Source organism: Anser anser (genome assembly GCF_964211835.1).
Source record: "Anser anser genome assembly, chromosome: 1".
NCBI lineage: Eukaryota > Metazoa > Chordata > Aves > Anseriformes > Anatidae > Anser > Anser anser.
In genome coordinates, this window is record NC_139720.1 from 70728402 (window position 1) to 70753443 (window position 25042).

The following is a 25042-nucleotide window of genomic DNA, read 5'->3' on the forward strand; positions in this document are numbered from 1 at the left end:
CAAGGAGTTTCAAAATTATAATTTTATTTAATAATTTCCTTTGGATTTTAATGAACCCAAGTAAGTGGCAAAGAACTTTTTCTTGTTTTGTTTTATTTTGTTTTTCTTTGCATTTTTAAAGACAGAGTAGTATAATTTACAGGAAATTAAAATTTTTCCTAAATGCATGATGCTTCAGTATTGACAAGTGGCAGAAAAATGTCCTAAGATCCTCTGATGAAAATTGTCTAATAGGACCTATTGAACAAAATACTGTATTCCTTGATCGGAAACCACCATTTCATTTTAATATTTAGAAACGATATTTTCAAATGATATAAAGACTTAAGAATTCAGGAAACAAAATATAAAGCTCATTTCTGTACCACATGAAGTACGCTGCTTCAAGATGCCTTATTCACAAAGGAAAAAAATGGACAGCCAGGTGCACCAACTCATCTTACACTACAACTTTACATAAATCCCTTACTTAATCCTTTGGATTTATACTGCTCTTTGAGTTTGGTAAAGGAGCGGTGTGAAAATGCTCCTAAAGCCTCAATGTAAATGTTTCGTTAATCCTATTAAAGCCACAAAATAGGCCCCGCTGAATGAGCGGGAAACTGAGCTAAGGAACTCTCAGTGACCCCATCATACTACTGTCTCTCTTGGCACTGACCTGTTGGTCACAAGTTCATCCTGGGCATGGCACAGATGTTCTGACATCAGGCTGATTCAGAACATCAGTATGTGGGCCCTTATAATACATACGTACATACCAGATGGTGGCATGTTTTGTAGTAATATAAAGCTTTGGACTGGTAACTTATAGCTGAATTATTAATAGTTGATACAAAAATAGATGATGTGAATAAATAGTTTTAAAAGCATCTTTGTTGCATTACACAGAATTTTGTGTTCCCCAAACATGACACTGAATTCCACCAAAAATGATATAACTTTATTGCTTTTCTTTTAGACTTGGAGGATGGGGAAAAGTTAAAATAAAAATATTCAAGGTGACACCACACTTTAAAAACTGGGAAACTGGTCTGTTAAAATGTGTTGGTGGTAACATTTAGGGTTTGGACTCCCATTAATGTGGCCCCAGGGAAAATATAAACACTCTTTCTGAAATTAAACCTTGAGTTTGCCCACCGCAGTCTTGTTTTCAGCTTTGGCTGCTGGCACTTCAGCCTGCAATTGAGGCCTTGCGTCAAATGCCAAACCAAACATTCAGGAACAAGAATAGTAATGACACCCTATTTTGTTCTAAGTCATATTAAAATACAGAAAGTATTAAAAAAATAAAAAATAAAAAAATCACTCATTTGAGACTAATAACATAGGAGAAACTGATTTTCATAACCTCTCCCACTTGCACTTGCCTTCAAATAATACATCTTCAGAAGAAAGCCATGCTTGATTCTTGAAGTCAAACAGAAAACACTTATCAAAATACTGATAATCAGCAACTATCACTGAAGAGTATGAGTTTTACCTACAGAAATTCAAAAATAAGTTGTCTGATTTTGATGCATGATTTTGCAGTTGACAATACAAAAGGATCAGTAAATGAAAGCCACCAGTCTGTAACACAAGTTCTTCAATAAGGTCCTTCATGTTCCCAGGGATGGGATGTACTAATATCATAACTCTTACAGAAACATTTTAAACCTGGATTTTAAAACCTTCTTTTCTTAAATACCTTGCCTACAAGGTGATAGTGCGCTGCTGCAGCTATTATCTTTTTTCTCTCTCTCCTGGGGCTATAGCAGTAGCCTTCTGTAATCTCACAATGGAGGTGGATTGAAAGTATCAGATAAAATGCATGATATGTTCTTTCTTCCAACTAAGGAACTGTTATCTCAGACCCAATAAGGGAATCATCATTCCTGCCTGTCCTGCCTCCAGCTTCTGTAATGCCATATGGTACAAAGACAACGTCCTCTATAAAAATTACAGTCTTTATCTACATGGGAGATATAGAGTATCTTATGTAACCACTGCCCTAATATTCTTTTCAGGGATGGAAATCTGGGTTGCAAGGTAATCTGACTGTAAGAGTTGACTTAACTCTTGACTCTAACTGACTCAAAGCACTGATTAGAGATCCCTTAACCTGACACTGGAGAAAATGAAAACCTGAAAAATGTGAAGTAATCAGTTTACCAACAAGACAGACGATAGTGAGGCAGGACTTCTAACAGAAAGTATTAGGAAACATTCTACTCCTAACGCACAGCAGTCAGCTGAAGAATATGACTTTATTATATGCTGTAGACTTCTATCCAATATACCGAGTGAATGACAAGCTTTCCCCTCCTTTTTTTTTAATTTTTTTTAAGAGCAATCAATTTGCAATATGGATGACAAACTACTACCAAACAGGTGTACAATTCACAGCCTAGCCTGCATCACTGTGCAGAAACACTTCACTTTTATTTGCAGACTACATGTATTTCAGTCTGAATGCACTGGATAAACAGATGCTGTGTGTTTGCCGTGCATCATGCAAATAACTGAGAAGAAGGCAGAGTACTGGATCCTTAATACTGTTCTAAACTATAGCTGAAAAGGGTTGGGAGCAAATAATTTTTAACAATGCAAGCACAATGAACCACATCAGCAGTCTTCTTGGAACCATAAAGTTGACTATTTTAGAAACTGCCAATTATATGTGTACAGTCTAGCTACTAAAGTTACTGTAGTAGTTTATTGCAACAGATATTTTCAGTCTAAGACATTAATGTATTTTAGAAGACTTTAGAGGCACATAATTTATCACTCACATGCAGTACATTTCTGAAAGACAGTTTTTCTTCTTTTTCTCTAGTGTTTCTAGTGTCCTCTAGTGTTTCTTCTTTTTCATTGTCATGACAGTTTTATAAATATATATTTTACAAGAGATGGTAAATAATTTTGCAAATTTACTTAAGAGTAGAAAAAAGACTGGGACTGGATGGGCAGAGCTGAAAAGTTTAGGCAATATAAATAAAGTAAAAAAAAAAAAAATCATAATCTAAACATGATCATCACTCCAAGAATCCATGCTGTTATATTGTAATTATCATGGATTTAAAGTTATATTAGGATTCAAGATTCAAGAGGAGATTTTACTGAATTTCAATGGTTACTCCAATAGATGCATCAAAAAAAAAAAAAAAAGGATACATCATGTACAGAAGCACAGAGGACAAAGCAAAGATGCAGTCAGTGAAAGAAGATCAAGGAATTCTCAGCCAAATTTAGCTGGGAGAAGTTAACTACACAATAAATGTCTAGAAAGCAACCAAGTAATTTCAGAAAAGACAAATGCACATTAAGTTCTGGCTGAACTCTGTGTCAACTTTTAGTTAGACAGAAAACCAATATACTATAATAATCGCTTGAATTACATTGTGCCACAAATATGACAATAAGCTTAAAGACTAATGTATGGATAAGATTAAAATGGTTCCAAAACTTGTGACATTTCCACAGTGGAAGAAACAACAACTACACATAGAATTTTCTATAGAGATAATGTAATCTTCCAAAGCAGGAAGTTAAAAATCTTTCACAGACATTTGTATGTCTAAAAATTGGCTTCAGTAAGACATTTTTATTTTCTCTTAATGGGATGTTTGAATATGTTTACTGATATTAATTTTGTTTGCAGATAACTATATGCAATTACAGACAGTTTCAGCTACCAGACACCTTATTTCTCTTCTATTCTGCTGATTTTCCCCATTACTTTGATCCAACTCTCAATGTAAAAAGTGTTATGAACTATATGGTCCTTATGAAGAATATATGACCTATTGCATACTAAGACATTTTTCTTATTTTTGCCAATAATGTAAAGAACTAAAATACTATTTTAATTGCAATACTAAAATATGTAAAGGGGAAACTTTTACCCTCATTTAAGAATTATGTTACTGACCATTGTCCATGATGATTTTGATTTATGAATAACAAGCAGAGCAATTTTGTACAGGTACAGACTCTCCTGAAGGCTGGCCAAATGAAAAGGTGAATTAAAGGCAGTTCTTCAGAATTTCAACAAGCAGAAGGAATTTGCTGCCTCTCCTCAACAGGGTGGATAAATCTAATTAAAGTAAACTTTTACACTGAACTTCAAGCATTCTCTTGCAATCTTTACCTTGAATAATTCTAAATGCAAGATACCATTTTCTATCAAAAAATCTCCTCCTAAAATGCTAAAGAATCATAGAATCACTCAGGTTGGAAAAGACCTCCAATATCATCAAGTGTAACTGTTAACCTAGCACTGCCAAGTCTATCTCTAAACCATGTCCCTAATCACCACATCCATACATCTTTTGAATACTTCCAAGGATGGTCACTCAACTGTTTCCCAGGGCAGCCTGTTCCAATACTTCACAACCCTTTCAGTGAACAATTTTTTCCTAATATCCAACCTAAACCTCCCCTGATGCAACTTGAGGCCATTTCTTCTTATCACTTGGTGCTTGGGAGAAGAGACCAACCTCAATGTCACTACAACCTCCTTTAAGGCAGTTGTAGAGACAGATAAGGTCTCCTCTGAGACTCCTTTTCTCTAGGCTATGTAACTTCAGTTTGTAGTCCTGCTCCTGTGGTGGTTTCAGCTGGGTGGGCAGCCAAGCTCCACCTCAGCCGCTCTCTCACTCCCCCTCCTCAAAGGGAAAGTGGGAGAAAATAGGATGCAAAGTACTCAAAGGTTGAGATAAGGACGGAGAAATTGTTAAATAATTATTGTGACAGGCAAAACAGACTCAGCATAGGGAGACAGTAAGATTTATTGCCTGTTACTAACAAGCTAGAGAAGTGAGGAACAAAAGAAAGAAAATAAAAACGCCTTCCCGCCATCCGCACTCTTCCACCTCCTCCCCCCAAGTGGCGCAAGGGAACGGGGGAATGGGGGCTGTGGTCAGTCTATAGCGCTTCATCTCCACCGCTCCTTATTGGTCACTCTCTTCCCCTGTGCTGTGGGGTCCCTCCCACTGGATGCCACCCTTCCCGAACTGATCCTGCGTGGGCTTCCCACAGGCAGCAGCTCTTCAAGAACTGCTCCAGATGTGGGTCTGTACCACAGGGTCCGTCCCTCAGGAGCGAACTGCTCCAGTCTGGGTCCCCCACGGGCAGCAGCTCCTGCCAGGTCACTTGCTCCTGCGTGGTCTCCTCTCCATGGGCTACAGCTCCGGCCCTGAATCTGCTCCAGTGGGAGTCTTCCACAGGCCGCAGCCTCTGTCCGTGCAGGTCCACCTGCTCCACTGGGGGCTCCTCCATGGGCCGTAGCGTGGAACCCTGCTCCACTGTGGGACCCATGGGCTGCAGGGGGACAACCAGCTCCACCATGGTCCTCACCACAGGCCACAGGGGACTTCTGCTCTGGCACCTGGAGCACCTCTCCCCCTCCTTCTTCACTGACATGGCACCTGCAAGGCTGTTTCTCACTCCTCTCTCTCTCCTAGTTGCTGTGTGGCCAGCTTTTTTGTTGTTGTTGTTGGTGGTGGTGTTTTTTTTTTCCCCTTTCTTAAATATGCTCTCACAAAGGTGCAAACAACATCGCTTATTAGCTCAGCTCTGGTCAGCAGCGGGGCCCTTATCTAACATGGGGCAGCTTCTAGATTCTTCTAACAGAAGGCACCCCTATGGCCCCCTGCTACCAAAACCTTACCACGTAAACCCACTACAGCTCCTCATAAGACTTGCTCTCTAGACACTTCACCAGGTTCACTGCCCTTCTTTGGACATGCTCCAGGGCCTCAATGTCCTTCTTGTACTGAGGGGCCCAATACTGAACATAGTGTTTGAGATGAGGCCTCACCAGAGCCAAGTACGGGGGAGAATCACTCCCCTAGTCCTGCTGCCCACACTATTTCTGATACAAGCCAGGATGCTGTTGGCCTTCTTGGCCACCTGAGCACACTGCTGGCTCTTATTCAGCCAGCTATCAACCAACACCCCCAGGTTCTTTTCCACCAGGCAGCTTTCCGTGAATAATGAACCTTATGGCACTGAGGACCTTATGACTACTTGCGCTTTAGGGAACATCTGTAAATGTGCATTAAGGTAAACTGTAGTATTTTCCAAACATTCCAAGTCTTTTGCACAGACGAGAAAAAATATTTCTAGTTCCTCTAGTTACACGGTAAATACCTAAGCTGACTGTCCTAGCACATACCAAGTCCCCACAGAGGTAAGCTCCCACGCACCCTTCTGGCTGGACAGAACTGCACAGAAAGCACCTGCTCAGGGAAAGAGGAAGTGGGACTCTAGTTTCCAGAAGTAACCGTAGCATTACCAAACTAATTATTTCTTCATACAAAGCCAGGAGAGAAATTTTCCGGATTTTTCTTCACTTTGCAATAAGACAGATGTAGTTTATACCAGGTTGCCAGTGATTTTTAAATACAAATAAAATACTGTTGCTGAAATAGGTCCTTAGTTTCTATAATATTGGAAAAAATGATCTATAAAATACTACACCCTCAAATATCTAACTTGGATATCTGCAATTCTTAAGTGTGCACTTATATTTTGGTAAATATTAGTCAGAGAAATGCAATGTTTAGTTATGCTGCTTCTAATGGTTATGAGGCACAGCTGCACAAATCATATGGGAACACACAGCACTACAGTGAATTTCTCTTACAATGGCTATATCTTTGCTCCCAGTTTCTGTCACTTAAATTGAGATGGGAGTGCATGTGACAAGAGTCTGTGAACTGAAGAAAGATGTCTGTCATTCAAATGATTACTCAAGTCATAACATGTAAACTTATTTCTTTCCCCTGTAAGCCAAATATGCCCTCTGAAGTTAATGAAAGCTGCATACACATAACAGAGACAATTTGACTGCTTAATATAATTTGTTATCAGAAAACAGTAAACTTTCCTGAAGGAAGATGAATGTCATTCAAATAGGAAAAAATAAAATTTGCTTGCTGACTGGCTATGTTGGTGTAGTTTAGGATCTACAACTATAGGAAATGCTTACCCTAAGTATTTCTCTCATGAAGTAAACCTTTTTCATTTAGAACACTTCTTTAAATAACCTATTCATTAGAAGAAAATTCATTTGGTAAAAACTCTTTCTTACTTTCTCCTGTGTATGCCAACTACAAGAATTCATTCCTTCTGTATGCATAGCTAATGGTCACAAAAATTAAGACATACATAAACAAAATGCACAATATTTGACCATTGCATTTTGGTCTGCTATAAACATGCAAACTATAACATTGAATGAGTTTTTTATAAAGCACTCAGTAGCAATGAATAGGCAGTAAATTACTGAACTATGAGATTTATACACAACTTTAAATCAGTAGCACTGACAATAAAAGTAGTGGAACAGAAAAACAGAATAATTTTGTAGCTCTCCATTCCATAAAACTTCCTAACATTTGTGTGATTTTAAGAGTTGAAAATGCCTGGTTTTGAACAAAAGGCAAATAACATTTCAGGTTTCTTCTACACAATCTGTAACACTGTCCATGTATTAAAATAAATAAATAAATAAATAAATATGAAGCAGAGCAAGGAATTTCCTGACCTTTCTAGCAACAAATAGTTGGAAGCAGATCTTAGTTTGAAGCACAGTAGTGACCAATTATCTGCTTTGATGACTGAAGTTTTTATAAGACATTTGGAAATATTTTGTTTTTTATTGAATTCAGCCTGACTCAGTTTCTGGGTAATTTACAAGGACACCATCAACATGGAAAATCACACTGCCATCTGAAAACTTCATAGCTACTTGTAAGTAACCCCTAAGATGACTGAAAATAAAGAGTATTGTGAAAACAACACAAAGCACTGTGCTATTTCTCTCATTTTGCCTACTTTTAACTTACCAAACATGGGTGAAGGAATGATGAAAGATGAAGATGTCTTTGTTTCCTCTGTTCAGCATGAGTCAGAACATGGGCTAACTGTTGCACAATAAATGAGTTAAATTCTGCCTTTCCCAGCTCTACATATTTGATAAGACAAATATTTTAGAAGTTATGAGACCTTACTCACTCTGAGGTAGCCACTGGCAGAGAGGCCAGCAAACACAAAACACGTAGGAAGCAAATGTGATGGGGACTTTCTTGAACCCTTCCTTACAACAGAGAGTTGTAGATACCAGGAAAAATTAAAACTTGGTCTGAACTCTCTAGGTGCCATTCTAGTCTGTATAGATGTCTCATCTGACAAATAGACATACTTGTTTAAATTGGTATTACAAAGCAATTGAAGTGATCTGATGTCGTGAGTTAGGAGCCTAGAAGAACAGGTTCTTTGAATGAGTGAGTGCAAGGAATACCACTAGGAAGATATCCTAAATATTCCAGTAGTCTCTCAAGTCTGTCTCCTGCTGTCTCAATAAAATAATTGAATGCTTTGTTGTTGCTGCTGTTGTTCTTTTTAAAGAAAGATCAAGGCAGCACTTTATGCTTTCGTCAAAGTAAGGTTGTCTTTTGTGCAACATATGAATCTCAGAAAGGAAGTATTTTGTTGGTTGTAGCACTAATCTTCTAATGAAAATAATTTTGGAAGTGGCTTCTGGGAGGGTTTTTTTTTCTCTGAAAAAATCCTCACTATTTTCCACTAATAAAACTGGTGTAAACAGATTACAGCTGCGTAGCTTGTGGGATCCACAGCATGGTAGAGGATGGATAGAGAACCAAACTGGGATAACTACAGCAAAGCTCTACTTGCTGCTGCAGTCCCTGACCATAAAAAGAAGACATGCAAGATGCATGGTGAGGCTGACAGCTTGAAATAATACCAACTCCATTTGTTCATCTAATCTTTCTACAGCTCTCTATCTTCCACGGAAAATACACAGAGTACATATGGAGTAAAATTATCGAATTCATAGGAACACTTGTGGTAATTCTCCTGAACACTGGTTCATAAAGATGGCCAGACATGTTATCGTCTCTTTCAAAGGAAATCTCGTTTACATTGCCTAACAAGATGTATGTTTCATTTAAGAATGTATTCCTGACACATCTAGTATTTCCATACTTTAAGAAACAGAAAGGATAGAAATTACCTTTCAGCCTGTCTTAAACATAATCGTATTCTAGCCTGAGTAGTTTTTTTTTTCTTTTTGTACTGAATCCCTCATGCTTGTGTTTATTCTTCTTTGCAGAAGCCATGTTGATTTAAATGATCCAACTGGTACCAAAAGAAAGTGAATGAGAAATTACAGTATGCCAAATATTAAATAGAACAAAATCAAGTTTTCTATAAAAAGAGGAAATATGGTAAAGTGTCCAAAACAAAGATATGTTGCAATTTTGTACATAGTACTATTTAGGTTCCTTTATACATGGTTGGTATGCTGAAGGCACTGAAAAAGATTAAAAATCATTCATGGTTAACTTATTCCCAAAATGTAATTTCATGAGTTTTCTACTTGAATATTCTCAGAAAGTAGCTTTATCCATTAAGTTGGGGGGTAAAACTGAGGGACTAAACAATATTTGGAACTAAACAACTGTTGGGGAATAAAATGCATTGAAGAGCATTTGTTAATATTTTTTATATTGGCTTCAGTAACATTAAATATTTAGCACTTTTGTCCTAGTGCATGGTTCAGTGTTTATAAAACTAGCGCTTTATGGTTCTGGTTAAAGCTTAACCATTTGTATTTCAAATCTTAACTGTGAACAACTACATACCAACCAAAGGTTAAAATGGCATTGTAAAAGAAGTTGTGATCCAAAGTTACCTACAGAGGACTACCTGGTTCCTGTTGAAAGGTATTTTTTTAAACATAAAAGAATTAAGACAGAATAATGATGTACAGATAGAAATACCAAAAATTGCTGGGCATCTCAGATGACAGGTGGAAAACAATTTTTAATTTATCTTCAACATTAGAAAAAAATCAAGCAAGATGTGCTCTCACCTCAGCAGAACTAAGGTGAAACTAAGTATGTGATTGACAAATGCTCAATGGACATAAATGCTCTTTATGCTCCTGCATCTACTTATTTAGGCCTTTAATTTTTAAGACAGTAAATCTATATAACTATTCAAATTAGTCAAAATTCTCTCAAGCAAAACTTGACCTTAGAATTCACATATTAGAACAGAAATTCCTAGGCTAAATATATTTTTTCACTAGTTTTCTTCTATTTGAATGTAGGCAGAATGTAAGCTACACTCTCCTCTTCCTGGGGGCTTAGTTCAAAATGATTCAGGCAAGCATAAAACATTGGTAGAAAAGGTGCCAATAAAGAAATCTGAAAAATATAGGTAATAAAGGTTTCTGCACCAAAATCTTATTTCATATCACTGAAACACTGGATCTAATTTATTCCATATTAATGTGAAGTCACCCTTTCAGAACTCAGTTCAATTATTTATTTGATAGTACTGGAAATAATTATTTTAGAACACACCATACAAGTACTGTAGACATTAAAAACTCAACCACAGGAATGGAAAAAGAAATTAAGGACAAAGGGAAAACAGTGCATAAATGTCTCACAAAATCTTGTATAAACAAGTAATCGCAAAGACAAAAAAAAAATAATCCAAGTAATTCAATTTTTTAAAATGTCAAATATCCCAACAGTCAAATCCTCAAGATGGATAATTCTAAGAGTATGAATTCCTGTGTAAAAACTAGGAAAATCCAATTAATTTTCTATGCTTCAGGATAAAGCTGACATTTTTGAAGCCTTTGTATTCATACTAAAATCAAACTGGACCTTTAGCATTTATTTAAATAGGGATACTCAAAAAAGTCCCTTATGCAAAAAGAATCATAAAATGCTTCAGTGATGATTAAACAAAGTTTCAAAAACAAACAAACAAAAAACCCCCACCAAACTCTTACGCAATTATAAACTATTACACTAACACCCCATTACATAAGAGCACAACATGTAGAAAGCCAAAAAGCTCTCTACTTCATGACCACATTTTTAATGGTTCTGTACAGATGCACACAAACTAACAAAAAATTATTACAGTATTATTTTGTCTCCTGGTACTTTTACAGATATATAAAATGTACAGAATTAACAACTATTGGGAAAGTAATAACAGCACTGCAGGACTTGATGACCCTTTACTAAAGCAAAGAGTAAAGAAGCAGAGGTGGGAAGTGATTGCTTGAATTTGTGATCAGAGGATTAGGCTATAAAACACATTAGGCAAAAGCAAAGTGCACTCAACCAAGTACAAGCCTGACCCCTAAAACATCCTTATTTGAATGATGAATTCATAAAATGACAATTTCCTACTGCTGCTCTTGCTATGAATTGGAAAAAGATTACGGTAAGTGTTTCAAGATAACACTTCTGTGACTACTTTGGAAAGGAATTATATATAATGGCAAAATATTGGTTTGAAAACCCATGAAGTCCATTCCAATCTTTTAAATAGAAAATTTGGTTATAAATAGAAGTGCACTCAGGAGCCAATCTGAATGCAAAATCAGAGTATCTGACCCAGAATGAAGAGAACCCACAAAGCCATTGCTTCATGATTTTAAACAATCCCTGGACTTGTGAAATATCATATTTTAGTTAGCAATTACTACACTGTTAAGGCAATTTTTGTGGTATATGGCTAAGCTATGCATTCTTGCTTCAATTTTCACTGGTGAAAGACTAATGGGAGACTGTGATAGAAACCTTAAGTTCACTTTTGAATCCTGAGATGCAGCAGGTTAGACTGTTTCAGGACATGTAATTTATACCTGTCAGAACAAAGAAGGTTTGAATTTGACCTTAAAAACACGTTTAAAATCAATTTAAAATCAAATGTTACATTTCCTACTGTTCTTCCACTTCCCTACAAGAACTTACTTTTAAAAATCTCCATCAGGAATGATCATAATATAAAGAAAAGAAGAAAAATGGAAGAAATCAGTAGGCTTATACTGACAATAGTATTACCTCAAACTTTTCACTGTACTAATTTGGTGCTTCCTGATGTTGGGAAACAATTGATTTTTTATTTTTTAAGTATAAAATACCTCCAGAAAAGTGAAATCCACTTGCATTTCAGTTGTTTAATATTAAAATGTGATACACCCTCTTTGAAATTAATACATTTAAAATAATTAGAACCTACACGTATACAGAAATATAAACGATCTCAGCAAGTTCACATCCACAGTTTGAGGCTCATAATGGCATTCTGAACATTGAAAATACAGCAGTGAACTGAGTGTAATAGCACTTCTATGTTCTTCATGTTCTTTCCCTGACACCAAATTCACTTTTCTGCCAACATTTTACAGATCATGATACCTAATGTAAACAAGATCAGAGCATAAAATAAAGCATGTAAGCATATTTTTTTTCAGGATCAGGACTATCAGGATATTTTCTGCTGGATAAACCACTTGGACATCTAGCCCAAAAGGTCACAGGTGAGTTACTTTTCCCTTCAAATTTATTGCAGGTGACTACAGCATACGATTTTTTTTGCTGACTACTGTAGAGCAGTCTTTTTGTGCATGAGAAGTTTAGTGATGCTAGCATTTGCAATCGACAGGAAAGAAAACCCAAAAAATCATAGAAGCTAATTAAGCATATATGTTAACAATAAACTCAATTCCTATCGTTTTCTTCATTCTACATGCAGTTTAAGTATATAAAGTCTCACAGAAATTATTAAAGGAATGTATAATTTATATAAAAATATTTACTTGCCAGTATGTTTTACTGCTAGAATGCATCTGGATCCCTGCACCATTTCACCGGTTAGAAACAGAATATGCTGTGTGACTACCTAGCTACATTACTTCTCAAAATATCCCTGAACTAACTTACTAGTTTTGATATTGAAAATCTCAACTATTTCACTAAACACTGGATAGAAAATTCCCTTATGTCAATTTTGAAGGCTTTTTGGAGTATTTTAATATTGCAATATTGTTTTTATTAAGCTGTTTTTCTTGCTTTTTGTCTGCAATTTAATAAAAAATCATCTCAGCTAGTCATATAAGGCAACTCTTTCAGGAACTGTCTTTGTGGAACAGCAGGCACTAAACTCTCTACATAAAAAGAAAAATGTGTAGTTCCATACTGCGAATTTCTTTAGGAATGGTTTCATTGCTTCAAAATAAGACTAAGATGCATAGGACCTTAATATACTTCAACATTGATTTTTATTTATTTATTTATTCAGATACTGCTTTCTTGCTGTTTTACAACTTGTTTTCAAGCTTTTTCCCTGTTCAGAAATTAACTCTTACTCCTGTTAATCAGCTGACTTGACTTCTCTCAGACCGGTGGAATCTGATAATTCACTTGTCTGCCTTACAACAATGCCTGTCTGCTACTCTACAGTTTCATAGGTTGTTGTATCTGGTGTAGGTTACACCTAGTGTGTTTTTTTCACAACTTGGATCAGTGAAAGGAGACAGTGCAAGCAAAAGACTATGACAAAGGTGTTTTCCAAACATTACTTTACACACAATCCTAACATACTTGTCTTATTCTTCTAGCCACAAAATTAGAATGCTTTCAACATACCTCCATAAAGTCTGTCACATAATTACACTGCACACAGGAGCAAACAAATGTGAATGTTCCTTGGAATTCCTTATAAAACTTGCACTGTGGGACAAAGATATGTTTTTGTTCACATACTTCATGGCTATCAAACTGAACCAGAGTGTTCATGTAATGGGCCAAAGCCCCACATGAAGTTCATACAAGAAGCCTTTTTTTTTTTTTTTAACATATGTTCCTAAAAGAGCACCATGTACTCACTAATCAAATCTTTAATCAAAAATATTAAAGTAATACAGTTCTACAGGTCAGCGTCAGGTCACCTGCCATGCCTTTGTGACTTAGTCCATGGATAACATTTTTGGAACTGCAATATTAGGCTGTAGTTAAACTCTACCATTAAACTCGATTTCTTGCCACTAGGGCTTTACTTCTTGTCATGTTCTCCAAAGAGTAAATAAATATGTATGTCTACATACACACACATGTGAGTGCCTACATACAGACATGCAAATGTATAATATCACATCAGCATCACTGAGGAAAAAACAAATAGCTATTACACCCTGAAACCCCTTCAGATATATTCAGTATGAAAACAAACACTAGAATTTTTAAAGACAATGCAAAAATGTAAAAGGCTTCTCACTCCAATCAATAACACAGGCACAATGAGTCTGAATGGCTGGCCTATGTGATTTATTATATCTTGGGGCACTTAAGATGTGGGTGCCTGTCACTGTACTGGCTATTTTCAAAGCAGTCAGATGAGCAAGGACCACAATGCAAGCCCAGAGGTGGTAGGTTTATGAACATCAAGCCACAAAAGACAACACTGGCAAATGAGTTAGCAAATCTTGGGCTTATGTCAAATGGGACAGAATGTTGATACTCATGGACGAGTGCTTGCCTACTGTTACTTCACTCTCTAACCAAACTGCAAGATATTGCTTCCCCCTGCATCTAAGTCATCCATGGATATAGGTGGCACCCAATAGCATGCTGTAACTATGAACTGGATATAATCTAAGAATAACATTTATTTTTATGATAATTAAAAGTGAACATAGTGGATTGCTATTTAATCCTACTTCAGTGCCTGTCTTCTTTTTTATATGTGTGTATCCGTGTTCACCACCGCCACCCCATTTTCCCTTACATCATCAGGAAGGTGAAACGTTGTTTTGCCTTCCTGATATTTATGTTCAAAAAAGGACCTATGTACTAAAGGGTCAAATAAACTTTCAGGAAATTAACAAAGATAATTTTCTGGACATAATGCGTGTGTGCTTTTGCTGAAAAAAGCATGCCTGGCTATTAGCAGTAGCAAGTGTATTCAAATTTGACTTAGAAGAGTTCTTCAAGGTGTTAAGGTTTATATAAACCTCTACAAGTCTGATACCTTTCAAAGATGTCTTTCAACAGATATGTCAGTCTTACTTTTTTTTCAGGTGTGAAGCACACTTGAGAACAATTGTGGTTATGAAGTAATTGCAAAATAAAGGGACAAATTCCTGTGAAAATTCCTTCACATCTAAGATATCCAGATTCTTAAGATGTTACTTGTGGCAACATAGAAAACATTTTTCTAGTATAATATTCTTCATTGAAAATGCCATAAAGAAACTAAAACTAAGACTGAAGTATATAAATCGAACCATTGTCAATATAGTTCCATATATCTTTAAAAACTTGGGATTTTATTTTAAATATAAAAAAGCACAATGACAATGTATTGTCCATCTTTCATTTATTGTCTCAAACTATATGTTGCCTTCAGAATTTCCTTCCTTTTTTTGTTTTTAGTTTGCAGTGTCCTTTAATGAGAGATGAAGAATTACTGACATTCTCCGCTTGATATAGACACTCTGTCTTGAATTCAGAGTAAATAACATTTTTTATTATCTTAGGCATTTTAGCATGATGATATTGTCGCTTTATCTTCCATTTCCCTCTCCTAACTAACTTTTATGCTCCCAATCTCTCATTTTTCGTATAACCCTCCCCCCCCCCACACACACACTTGTCGCTTGTTCATTTGCCCATGAGAAAATACAGTCAAAGAGACAAGTCACTTTTGTTTTCACTGATGTGACTCATTTGTGGGCAATGGTGTCAAACATATTATGTGTAAAACTAATTAAATATACAAAAACTAATTAAATAATGTAAAACTAATTAGATTAACTGAATTATTTATCTATGAAAGGTTTTGAAATAGGGTCTTTATAGATCCACTATAGGTACGAATAAATTTTATGTATATGACATTAAATTACTCAGAAATTTTATGAAACCTAGGACATTTAGTTTCCTCAAAGAACTTCTGTTAAAAGCATACTGATCAGGAAAGAAAGGGTTGAAAAGTACTGTGTAAGAATAAAGGAAGATCATTTTTTTATTTTTTTTTAAAGTAACTTACTACTACTTCAAAGAATCCCACACATACATACTATATATTAAGTGACTGTTAAAGTGTACATTGGATGCTGAGAAGCTGGATTTGTGAAATCTCCGAACTTGTAAATCATATGGTGCCTTGGCCTTCAAAAGTAACCACTATTATAGAAGTAGCATAGCTGGACTACAACTGAGGTCAGTTCTGGAACTGCATCAGGAGATTTTTAGTTTGTTTTCCTTGTATATATGTTATGTTGACATGAATGATCTCTACAAATAATTATCAATCTATTTTTAAAAAGATTCATTCACAGTCAATTCCTTCTAACACAAAGATTCAAACTAAGTAAATATTTACTGTTACACATAGTGTAGTATAATGTTGGACTACATGTATAATGTACTGCAAAACTTGTGGGATTGACAGATCTGACTTTTATAAATTGCTATAGAAATTCTTCTAAGAAACCAAGCATAGTAAAAGCTCATTATTACTTGAAAATATTTGTAACAGATATATAACTAGCCAAGCATGTAACTGATTTCCTAAAACTGATATCACAACTGCTAAACATTTAGTAAAAGAAAATCTAATACAATAAATGACTAAATGAGTTAAAAGCTACTTTGGAAACTGATATTTAATACATTTACCATGAGGTAAAAGTTTTTGAATATGAATTTGTTCATAAGTCTTTTCTTAAAACGCTTAACCACTGCTAAGCAGGTTCTAATATCATTGTAGCCATGTTTGAAGGATTCTGAAAATTTGTTTTCAAAACAATGATGAAATGTACAATGTGTATGCTACTTTTGCAAGAGCATAACTGGAACTCTCCCCATCATTCAGTAAAAAAAATAAAATAATAATAATAATAAAAAAAATCATTAAATCTCAGCCAAGGAAGAAAGGTGTGTTCCCTGAGTTCTTTCTAGAAATTCCTTCCAAAGGCTGCTGCTTTTTAATATAGTTCATAAGGTATATTTTATACTCTGATAGGTACATGGGCTTTGATCAAGGTCCATTTACTCTGTCTCTTACTTTTTACTCTTTTTGGAGAACTGTGACTGTATGAATGATAAACTCCCAGCCCAGCCAATCCCAAACTCGTCACCACCTGGATGCATATAAGTCTATGGGGCCTGAAGGGATTCATCCCAGGATACTCAGGGAGCTGGCTGATGTAATTGCAAAACCTCTCTCAATTATTTTTCAAATGTCTTTGGAATCTGGGGATGTCCTAGCTGACTGGAAGCTGGCAAAAATTATTCCAATTTTCAAGAAGGGAAAGAAAGAAGACCCTGGTAATTACAGGCCTGTCAGACTCACTTCAGTGCCTGGTAAAATTATGGAGAAAATTATTGTGGGAGTTACTGAAAAACACCTGAAGGACAATGAGGTCATTGGTCACAGCCAACATGGGTTCATGAGGCAAAGGTGCTACTTAACAAACCTAATTTCCTTTCCATCTAGCTGACCAAGGGAAGCCAGTTGATGTTATCATTTTGGATTTCTGTAAAGCCTTCGATACTGTTTCTCACAATATCCTTCTGGACAAAATGTCCAGCATACAACTAGAAAAATGACTTGGATGTAGGACTAGGTGTTTTTGTTTGCAGATGAAAAAGTGGGAGGAGCTGTTGACTCCATCAAAGGTGGAGAGGTCTTGCAGAGAGATCTTGACAAATCAGAAAGCTGGGCAATCACCAACAATATGAGGTTTAACAAGAGCAAGTGTCGGATTCTGCACTTGGGAAGGGACAACCCTGGCTATACGTACAGACCGGGGGACGATGCTGGACAGCAGCCCTGCAGAAAGGGATCTGGGGCTTTTGGTCAACAGCAAGTGGAATACGAGCCAACAGTGTGCTCTGGCAGCCAAGAGGATCAACTGCATCCTGGGGTGCATCAGACACAGTATTGCCAGCCAGTCAAGGGAAGTGATTGTCTGCTCTACACTGCACTGGTGCAGCCTCAACTTGAGTACTGTGTGTGATTTTAGGCACAACAGTATAAAAATGAAATAAAACTATTAGAGAGTGTCCAAAGGAGGGCTACAAAGATGGTGAAGGGTCTAGAGAGCAGGAAGTATGAGTAGCGGCTGAAATCATTCGGTTTGTTCAGCCCAGAACAGAGCAGGCTGAGGGCAGGCCTCATGGCGGCCTGCAGCTCCTTCACGAGGGGAGCAGAGGGGCAAGCGCTGAGCTCTGCTCTCTGGGGACAGTGACAGGACCCGAGGAAATGGCAGAAGCTGCAAAAGGGGAGTTTTTTTGTTTGTTTGTTTGTTTTTTTCCAGGCTTTGACCTCACATACTTTTAATATAAACAAGATTATAAAGTATGGTGTACCCGCGAAGGAGTAATAAATGATGTGCAAGTCCATTTATATACAAAGGAAAATTTACAGAAACTCTGTAGCAGGCAACTGAAGACTTTTTCTTCTGTCATTTCAAACAAAATATAGGTTTATTGTAACCAAAATCCTATTTATTTTTCTCCCAGATACAGCTGAAATAATCTGATTTGGGAAATCTAGACAATCTCACTGTCTATTCAAAATTGTGTGATCTATATATCAACAGTGAAGAGAAACATAGAATCATTAAGGTTGGAAAAGACCTCCACGATCATCTGGTCCAACCATCCCCCAACCACCAATGTCACCCACTAAACCATGTCCCTAAACACCAGGTCCAACCTTTGCTTGAACATCCCCAGGATGTTTTTTCTGTGTATTTCAAGACAGGCTTCAGGATTAATAAACTTCATCAATTTTTCACTCCAGGAAATAAAACCCTTTAGCCACTGGTAACTTACCCTTTTCTGTTCTTTAATATATTCCACCAGGTCCTCCCTCATCCTTTTCACAGCTTCTTCGATTGCCTTTTCACTTCGTTTTTGCTCCTCCATTAATGCTTCCTTGACAATTTCCTTTGTAAAAGGAAAACATGTTAAGTGTAAATATTACAAATATTTCACAAATGTAATTCAGCTCATCCTTTTCTTTCCTAGTAGAAGTTTATCAGGACTTTTTTTTTTTTTTTTTTAACTATAATAGTTACTTCCCTGCCCCAAATTAGCATGACCCTAAATCAATTCTGATTGAGTACTAGAAGTACAATATAATAGAGAAAGCTGGGAACAACTTAAAACACAAAAAATTAAAAAAAAAAAAAACATAAAAAAACTTAAATCACCTCCAGTACAACTTATTTGCATAAGTTATCAGCTAAGGAAGAATCTTCCTGGACTAAACTCACTGTCCTAAACTTTAAGTCCCAGCGTCTCAAAGTCACTCATGAAATAAGTAACAACAATATTTAGCCAAGAGTTCTGTTTTCAAAATTCAGGAACATGAGATGACAACCAAAATTCCTGAAACATAAAAAAAATTAATATTATAAGAAAATTACACAACATCCAGTAAAAATAATGGCACAGTATGTGTTAAATTATTTGGATGAGGAAAGAGAGAGGGGAAAGGAAAAAGGGAAAAGAAAGAGAGGATTATTTATTTATTTATTTTTAAGACTAATCAGAAAAGTCACGGGATTCACCATACATTATCTTTGAAAGTGGATACAGAATAATAGATTGAATAAATAGTGGACCTCAGCTGAAATTTCATGTCTGACATAGGGCCTTGGGAACAGGTAGTTAATTAAAGTAGAATTCCGATGTTTGATTGTTTGAAGCAATTTTCATTTCTCAGAAGTCAAATAATGGCATTTGTAATTCCTATGCTTTTACGCTAGACATTCAAAAGTGGATGTAGCAGAAATACTATCAGCGCACCTGCAGAACGAAGCAGGGATGTGATGTACTTCCACTAATCAGTATCAACAGACTTAAGCTTGCTTACTGCATTCACTGTTAGTGAATAAATAGTAAGCTGCAATCAAAATTTAATAGGATGGAATTTATTTTTTGTTTTTATAGAACAGAAACATAACATATAACAATATAACTATTCAGAAATATTACTTTAGTTGCATTTTTTTTTGCATGAAGTTCTAGTCCTTAAAAATACAGAGGTGAAAAAAAATTGAAAGCTGTTTCAAATACTCATAGAAATTATAAGGTTATCACATTTTTTTCTTCTACAAACCACAATTCATATCCTCAATTCATATCAGATATGATCCATTATCAACTAAATCTTCTACCAGAATAATGCTTACTAAGCAACACAGTTTGTACACAGAAAGCAAAGCTAAAAACTGTTAAAAACAAACAAAAAACACAACCCCCACATTTTTTATCACTTCAATAAAAACATAAAAATCAATGATGGATTAATTTATTTTTTAATTTAATTATTAACAGGCTTCAAGCTCTTGTCAGAATGACTGAGTCTACCTTGTACATACATTGTCTGGTTCAGAAGAAAAAAAAAATACTTTGCTGCAAAACTTACAGTATTTGATTTAAAGTATTCAGTTAAAACATGATACTTATTTATACAGGGATAATGGCTAAAATAAGGAGAAATACATAACGATAAATGTTTGAGAGCTTACATGACAAGCATTTTATTGCTTTGTTTACTTTATTGGTTTAAGAAACATTTGTCAAACTGCAGTGACACCTTTAAATACAGAATCTCAGAATGCTAACTTACACATTCTTGGTGTTTTACAATTCTTCGCAGAAAATATTTTTGCAGGAACTCAATGGTATTGAAAGGATTCACTTGGAAGAACAGGTGGAATGCTAAGGCTTTAGAGGTATAAGATATTTATCCTTTTACTCCTTTTAAACCCAAACTGAATAGTATCTGCAGAACTATATTTTTGCTGCATATAAGAGTCTAAAATCCCAAATTTGAACTGTGCAGCTATATACCCCTCACTGTTCAGAAACACAACAAATATTGAAAATCATAGTTGTGAAAGATTACTAAGATTATTATCTTTTTATTTATATATTTTAATACACTTTACAAAGAAAAATCCTGAGACAAGGGTCTCTTTCACTAAAGAACTCTGGCATGACTAACAGAAAAAAGTAGCAGAACGTTACACATTATAGAAACATTCTGTTCTTATATTCTCATGCCAGCTTAATTTGTCAAAAGGTCCCAAAGACTCTGTTTCATATTATAATGGAAACTAATGCAGTCATTTACTCCATTAAACTCAAAGACAAATTAGAGACCTGATAAGGTGTTATATATTATTATGCAGAAAGTCCTACATTAATAAAATACTTACAAACAATGAATGTATGTTAACTTTCCTTAATATCAGGCTACTTGAAACTTAAAAAAAAAATAATATTTGAATGAAGGTCCAAATAAAAAATACAATGAAATTCTTAAGGTCTGTTAAAAGAAGAAATCTCAAGAAAAAAGAAACCACTATAGATACATTTATGAAATATTATTCTATTACAGCAATATTAAAAGATTAAAAAAAAAGTAAATAATTGTTTTCCATTTACAGTGACAATTTCCAAAAATTAAGAACAGCCTCTGATGTCTATGAAGTTATGTATAAAAGTGAAAGCAAAGTTGTATAAAGTCCTGTTGAGGCAATAAACAAAGCATACCATAATTATGCTAGTTTTTACTCATTATCAAGACTTAATTCAAGAGAAAAAAGGTGATACAAAATACTATTTTTTAACATCACAGACACTTACCTAGTCCAACCTTTAACCTAGCACTGTCAAGTCCACCATTAAACCAAAACCATTAAACCTAAGCTCTACATCCACACATCTTTGAAGACCTCCAGGGATGGTGACTCAAACACTTCTCTGGGCAGCCTGTTCCAATACTTCACAACCCTTTCAGTGAACAATTTTTTCCTAATATCCAACCTAAACCTCTCCTGGAGTAACTTAAGGCTGTTTCCTCATCTTATCACTTGGTGCTTGGGAGAAAAGACTAACCCCCACCTCGCTATAGGCCCCTTTAAGGTAATTGTAGAGGGTGATAAGGTCTCCCGCGAGACTCCTTTTCTCTATGATAAACAACCCCACCTCCATCGGCCACTCCTCATAAGACATGTTTCCTAGACCATTCACCAGCTTCATTGCCCTTCTTTGGTCATGCTCCAGCACCTCTTGCAGTGAGGGGTTCCAAACTGAACACAGTATTTGAGTTGCAGCCTCACGAGAGCCAAGTACAGGGGGACAATCATTCTCTAGTCCTGCTGGCCATGCTATTTCTGATACAAGCTGGGATGGCTGGCCTTCCTGGCCATCTGGGCATGCTGCTGGCTCATGTTCAGCCAGCTATTGACAAATACCCCGAGGTCCCTGTCTGCCATACAGCTTTCAATCACTCTTCCCCCGGCCTGTTTTGTTGCACAGGGTTGTTGTGCACCAAGTGCAGGACCCAGCACTTAGCTTTGTTGAACCTCATATTTTTGCCCTTGGCCCATCAGTCCAGTCTGTCCAAATCCCTCTGCAAATCCTTCCTACCTCAAGCAGATCAACACTCATGACCAACTTGGTGTTGATATAAAGGATCCTCTTTGCTTCCCTATAAATTCCAAAAAGTGAAAGACAAGAATTCAGACAAGTCCATCATTGTTCTTTAGTCCATCATAGTCTTTAGTCCATCATTCCCAGCATCTGGAAGTTCAGAAAGTTTTGAATAATCCTGAACCAGAAGATATCCCCAAATCCCAATATTTCAAAAAGCGAATTCATATTCCAACAGGTTCTGGGAATAACCAATACCTTAAACAGCTATTACCAGCTCTTCAATCTCTGTGCTTTCTTAAGTCTTATATAGGTTTCCTAATTGCACAATGGATGCCTCAAAATTTGAGTAACATCAATTACCATACCACAGACTATATTTAATTTTAAGTGCACGTAGTAAACACTGCTTCATCTCTCACATTCTAGTTGACCAACAGGAGTAGATCTACCTTCCAGCTATATCAACATCTATTACTTCATAATAGAAATTAATATAGGGCACATAATGAAGCTGAAACTGACACCTTATTATTTCAAATACATATTCAGTATATTTATCACCTGAAAATTATCTCAACAGTCAGTCATGGCAATGGTAACTCAATAGGCAGATCATGCAGCCATCAGACTAGATAGCCTCACATGGTTGTTGACAAAGACTCCTACCTAAGTGGGTAAGTGGGTTTCATACCAAGAATTGCATTTACCGGACTATATTCCAAAACACTTTTCATTTTGGGAGTTTAAGCTTTGCCGACCATACTCTAGCATGAATTACAGGGTTTTGTTTCTCTATGATTTGAATGTCTGTTTCTCGATGGAGTTTACCCATCTCTCCTGAATTTAGTGGCAAGGATATTCAAGCAATACAAGAAAACACAGTTTTCTTCCTAGGCTTTTGTCTTAAAAACCAGCCACTACAACCACTAACAACAATACCGAACTAGATGATTCAGTTTGTACTTTCTTTTACTTGCAGCTCACAAGCAGCAAACATAGGCCTCTGTGAAAACGCCAGAAGGCTCAAGGATATCAAAAGACAGCTTTGCTGTGGTATTGACAAACTGGAAAGTAAATTCTTTTACCTTTTCCATTTAATTTTCAGAAAGGTTTAAAGAGCAACAGATCTCCAAGACTTCATCTAAGGCAAAATGTAGGCTTCAATAAGGAAGTTTATTTGTTAATGAGAGAGATTGTAAATCAGGAAAATAAGCACACAAGTATTCAGCAAACATTCAACACATATTGTTTCTTGAGACACTCAAAGTGGCAGGATATACGTTGTCATTAGCAGTTTGTGCAATACCAATCCTGTCATTTTTGTAAGGTGGCAGTGGGCACCAAAGTAGGTGATTATGCAGTACACCTCTATCTCAGCTGAACACAGCATATATATTGTATTTGTCATTCAGGACACTTGGAGAAGGAGAACTGAAGTAGACATGAGTTGCTGTAAGATAAATAATTCATGCAGTCACCTAGCCAACACACATATTTTTGCCCTACCCTTTGAGTTAATCAGTGATCGTTTTTCCTTCTTCTATACTACCTTTCACAAACAAACAAACAAAACCCTCTAAGCATTCAAAGCCACCATCTTTCTTTGCTCTTTTTCTGTTATTCATTACACTAAATTATCAACCGATAAGACAATGATTTAAATTCTGGTATTACCTATCGCTTCTATTCAACAAAGTCTTAACTGCATGTACATCCTCTCAGTGTATGTGCTTAATTTTCCTTTATTTTTATTTTTTTTGCTCTTCCCTGTTATGCTATATCCACATTTAAACTTTTTCCTAAATTAGATTTTTGTTGCAATGGTAAAAATTTGCCCCTATTTCATCTTCAGCTAAAAAGGGTATAGCACTATTTGAGGTTTTTAATATTATTTTAATTTATTCAAGAAAAAGAAAAAGCCCAGTTTCTCAGGAGAAGCTGAGGGTGAACACTCCACAAACTGCACTTCATTTTTTTTAATATTTTTTTTAATATCTGATCAAAGGCCACATTATTAATTATAGCTAAAAGTAGCTTCTTTACAAGACTTTTCATATACACATGCTTGACATCAGTTAGAAGATTAGAGTAACTAATAAAAATTTTAAAAATACTCAATTGACAAATCATATTCAAACGTATGTTAGGAATCACAACCACATAACTAGAATCTATACATATATCTGCAGGAAGACAGAAAGAAACAGTGTACTTTATATACCAGCACTCAATCAGTATTACAAAAAAACAACGGAAAACACATAATGGTTTGCAATTTTATAGGAAAATTCTTTTGTTCCCACACAAGGATCAGGTGGCAGTACTAAATTTTATCTAGGAAATGCAACCACAGACTGCAATGTTAGTGGTTTTTCAGAAAATAGTTACCCTCAAATTATAATGTCTGTGGTTATAACTATTAGAAAGTACTTCTTAAGTCAGACATGGTTAAAGTCAGCATGCAGAAGACTTTTCCAGACTTTACCAGTATATTGATGGTAATTGGTGAATGACTTCCCTGTCCTTATCTCAACCTGTAAGCCCTTGTCCATGATATTTTCTCCCCCTCTTCCTTTGAGGAGGAGGAGTGAGAGAGTGGTGTGACGAAGTTTAGCTACCCATCAGGATGAAACCACCACAATCACAATACACAATATCTTAAAACCTTCTTTAAAAATGAATAAATAAATAAATAAATAAATAAAATTATAAGGAAACTGTGGTGCCAATGAGCAAACTCCCATAGTTTTGACACC

At 35.9% G+C, this 25042-nt stretch overlaps 1 protein-coding gene across 20 annotated transcripts in view; it reads right to left on the reverse strand.

The window, feature by feature from the left end:
- Positions 1 to 25042, reverse strand: part of CCDC91 (coiled-coil domain containing 91) — a 336822-nt gene that overhangs the window by 81985 nt on the left and 229795 nt on the right. For 19 of the 20 annotated variants that reach the window (XM_083819591.1, XM_083819592.1, XM_083819588.1 and 16 more), the window contains one exon: positions 18669 to 18782. In XM_083819591.1, coding sequence (XP_083675717.1) covers positions 18669 to 18782 — 114 coding nt within the window. Of the gene's footprint in view, positions 1 to 9713; positions 12243 to 13472; positions 13557 to 18668; positions 18783 to 25042 lie in introns of those variants that run through there. The other variant, XM_083819590.1, reaches the window with a different exon arrangement.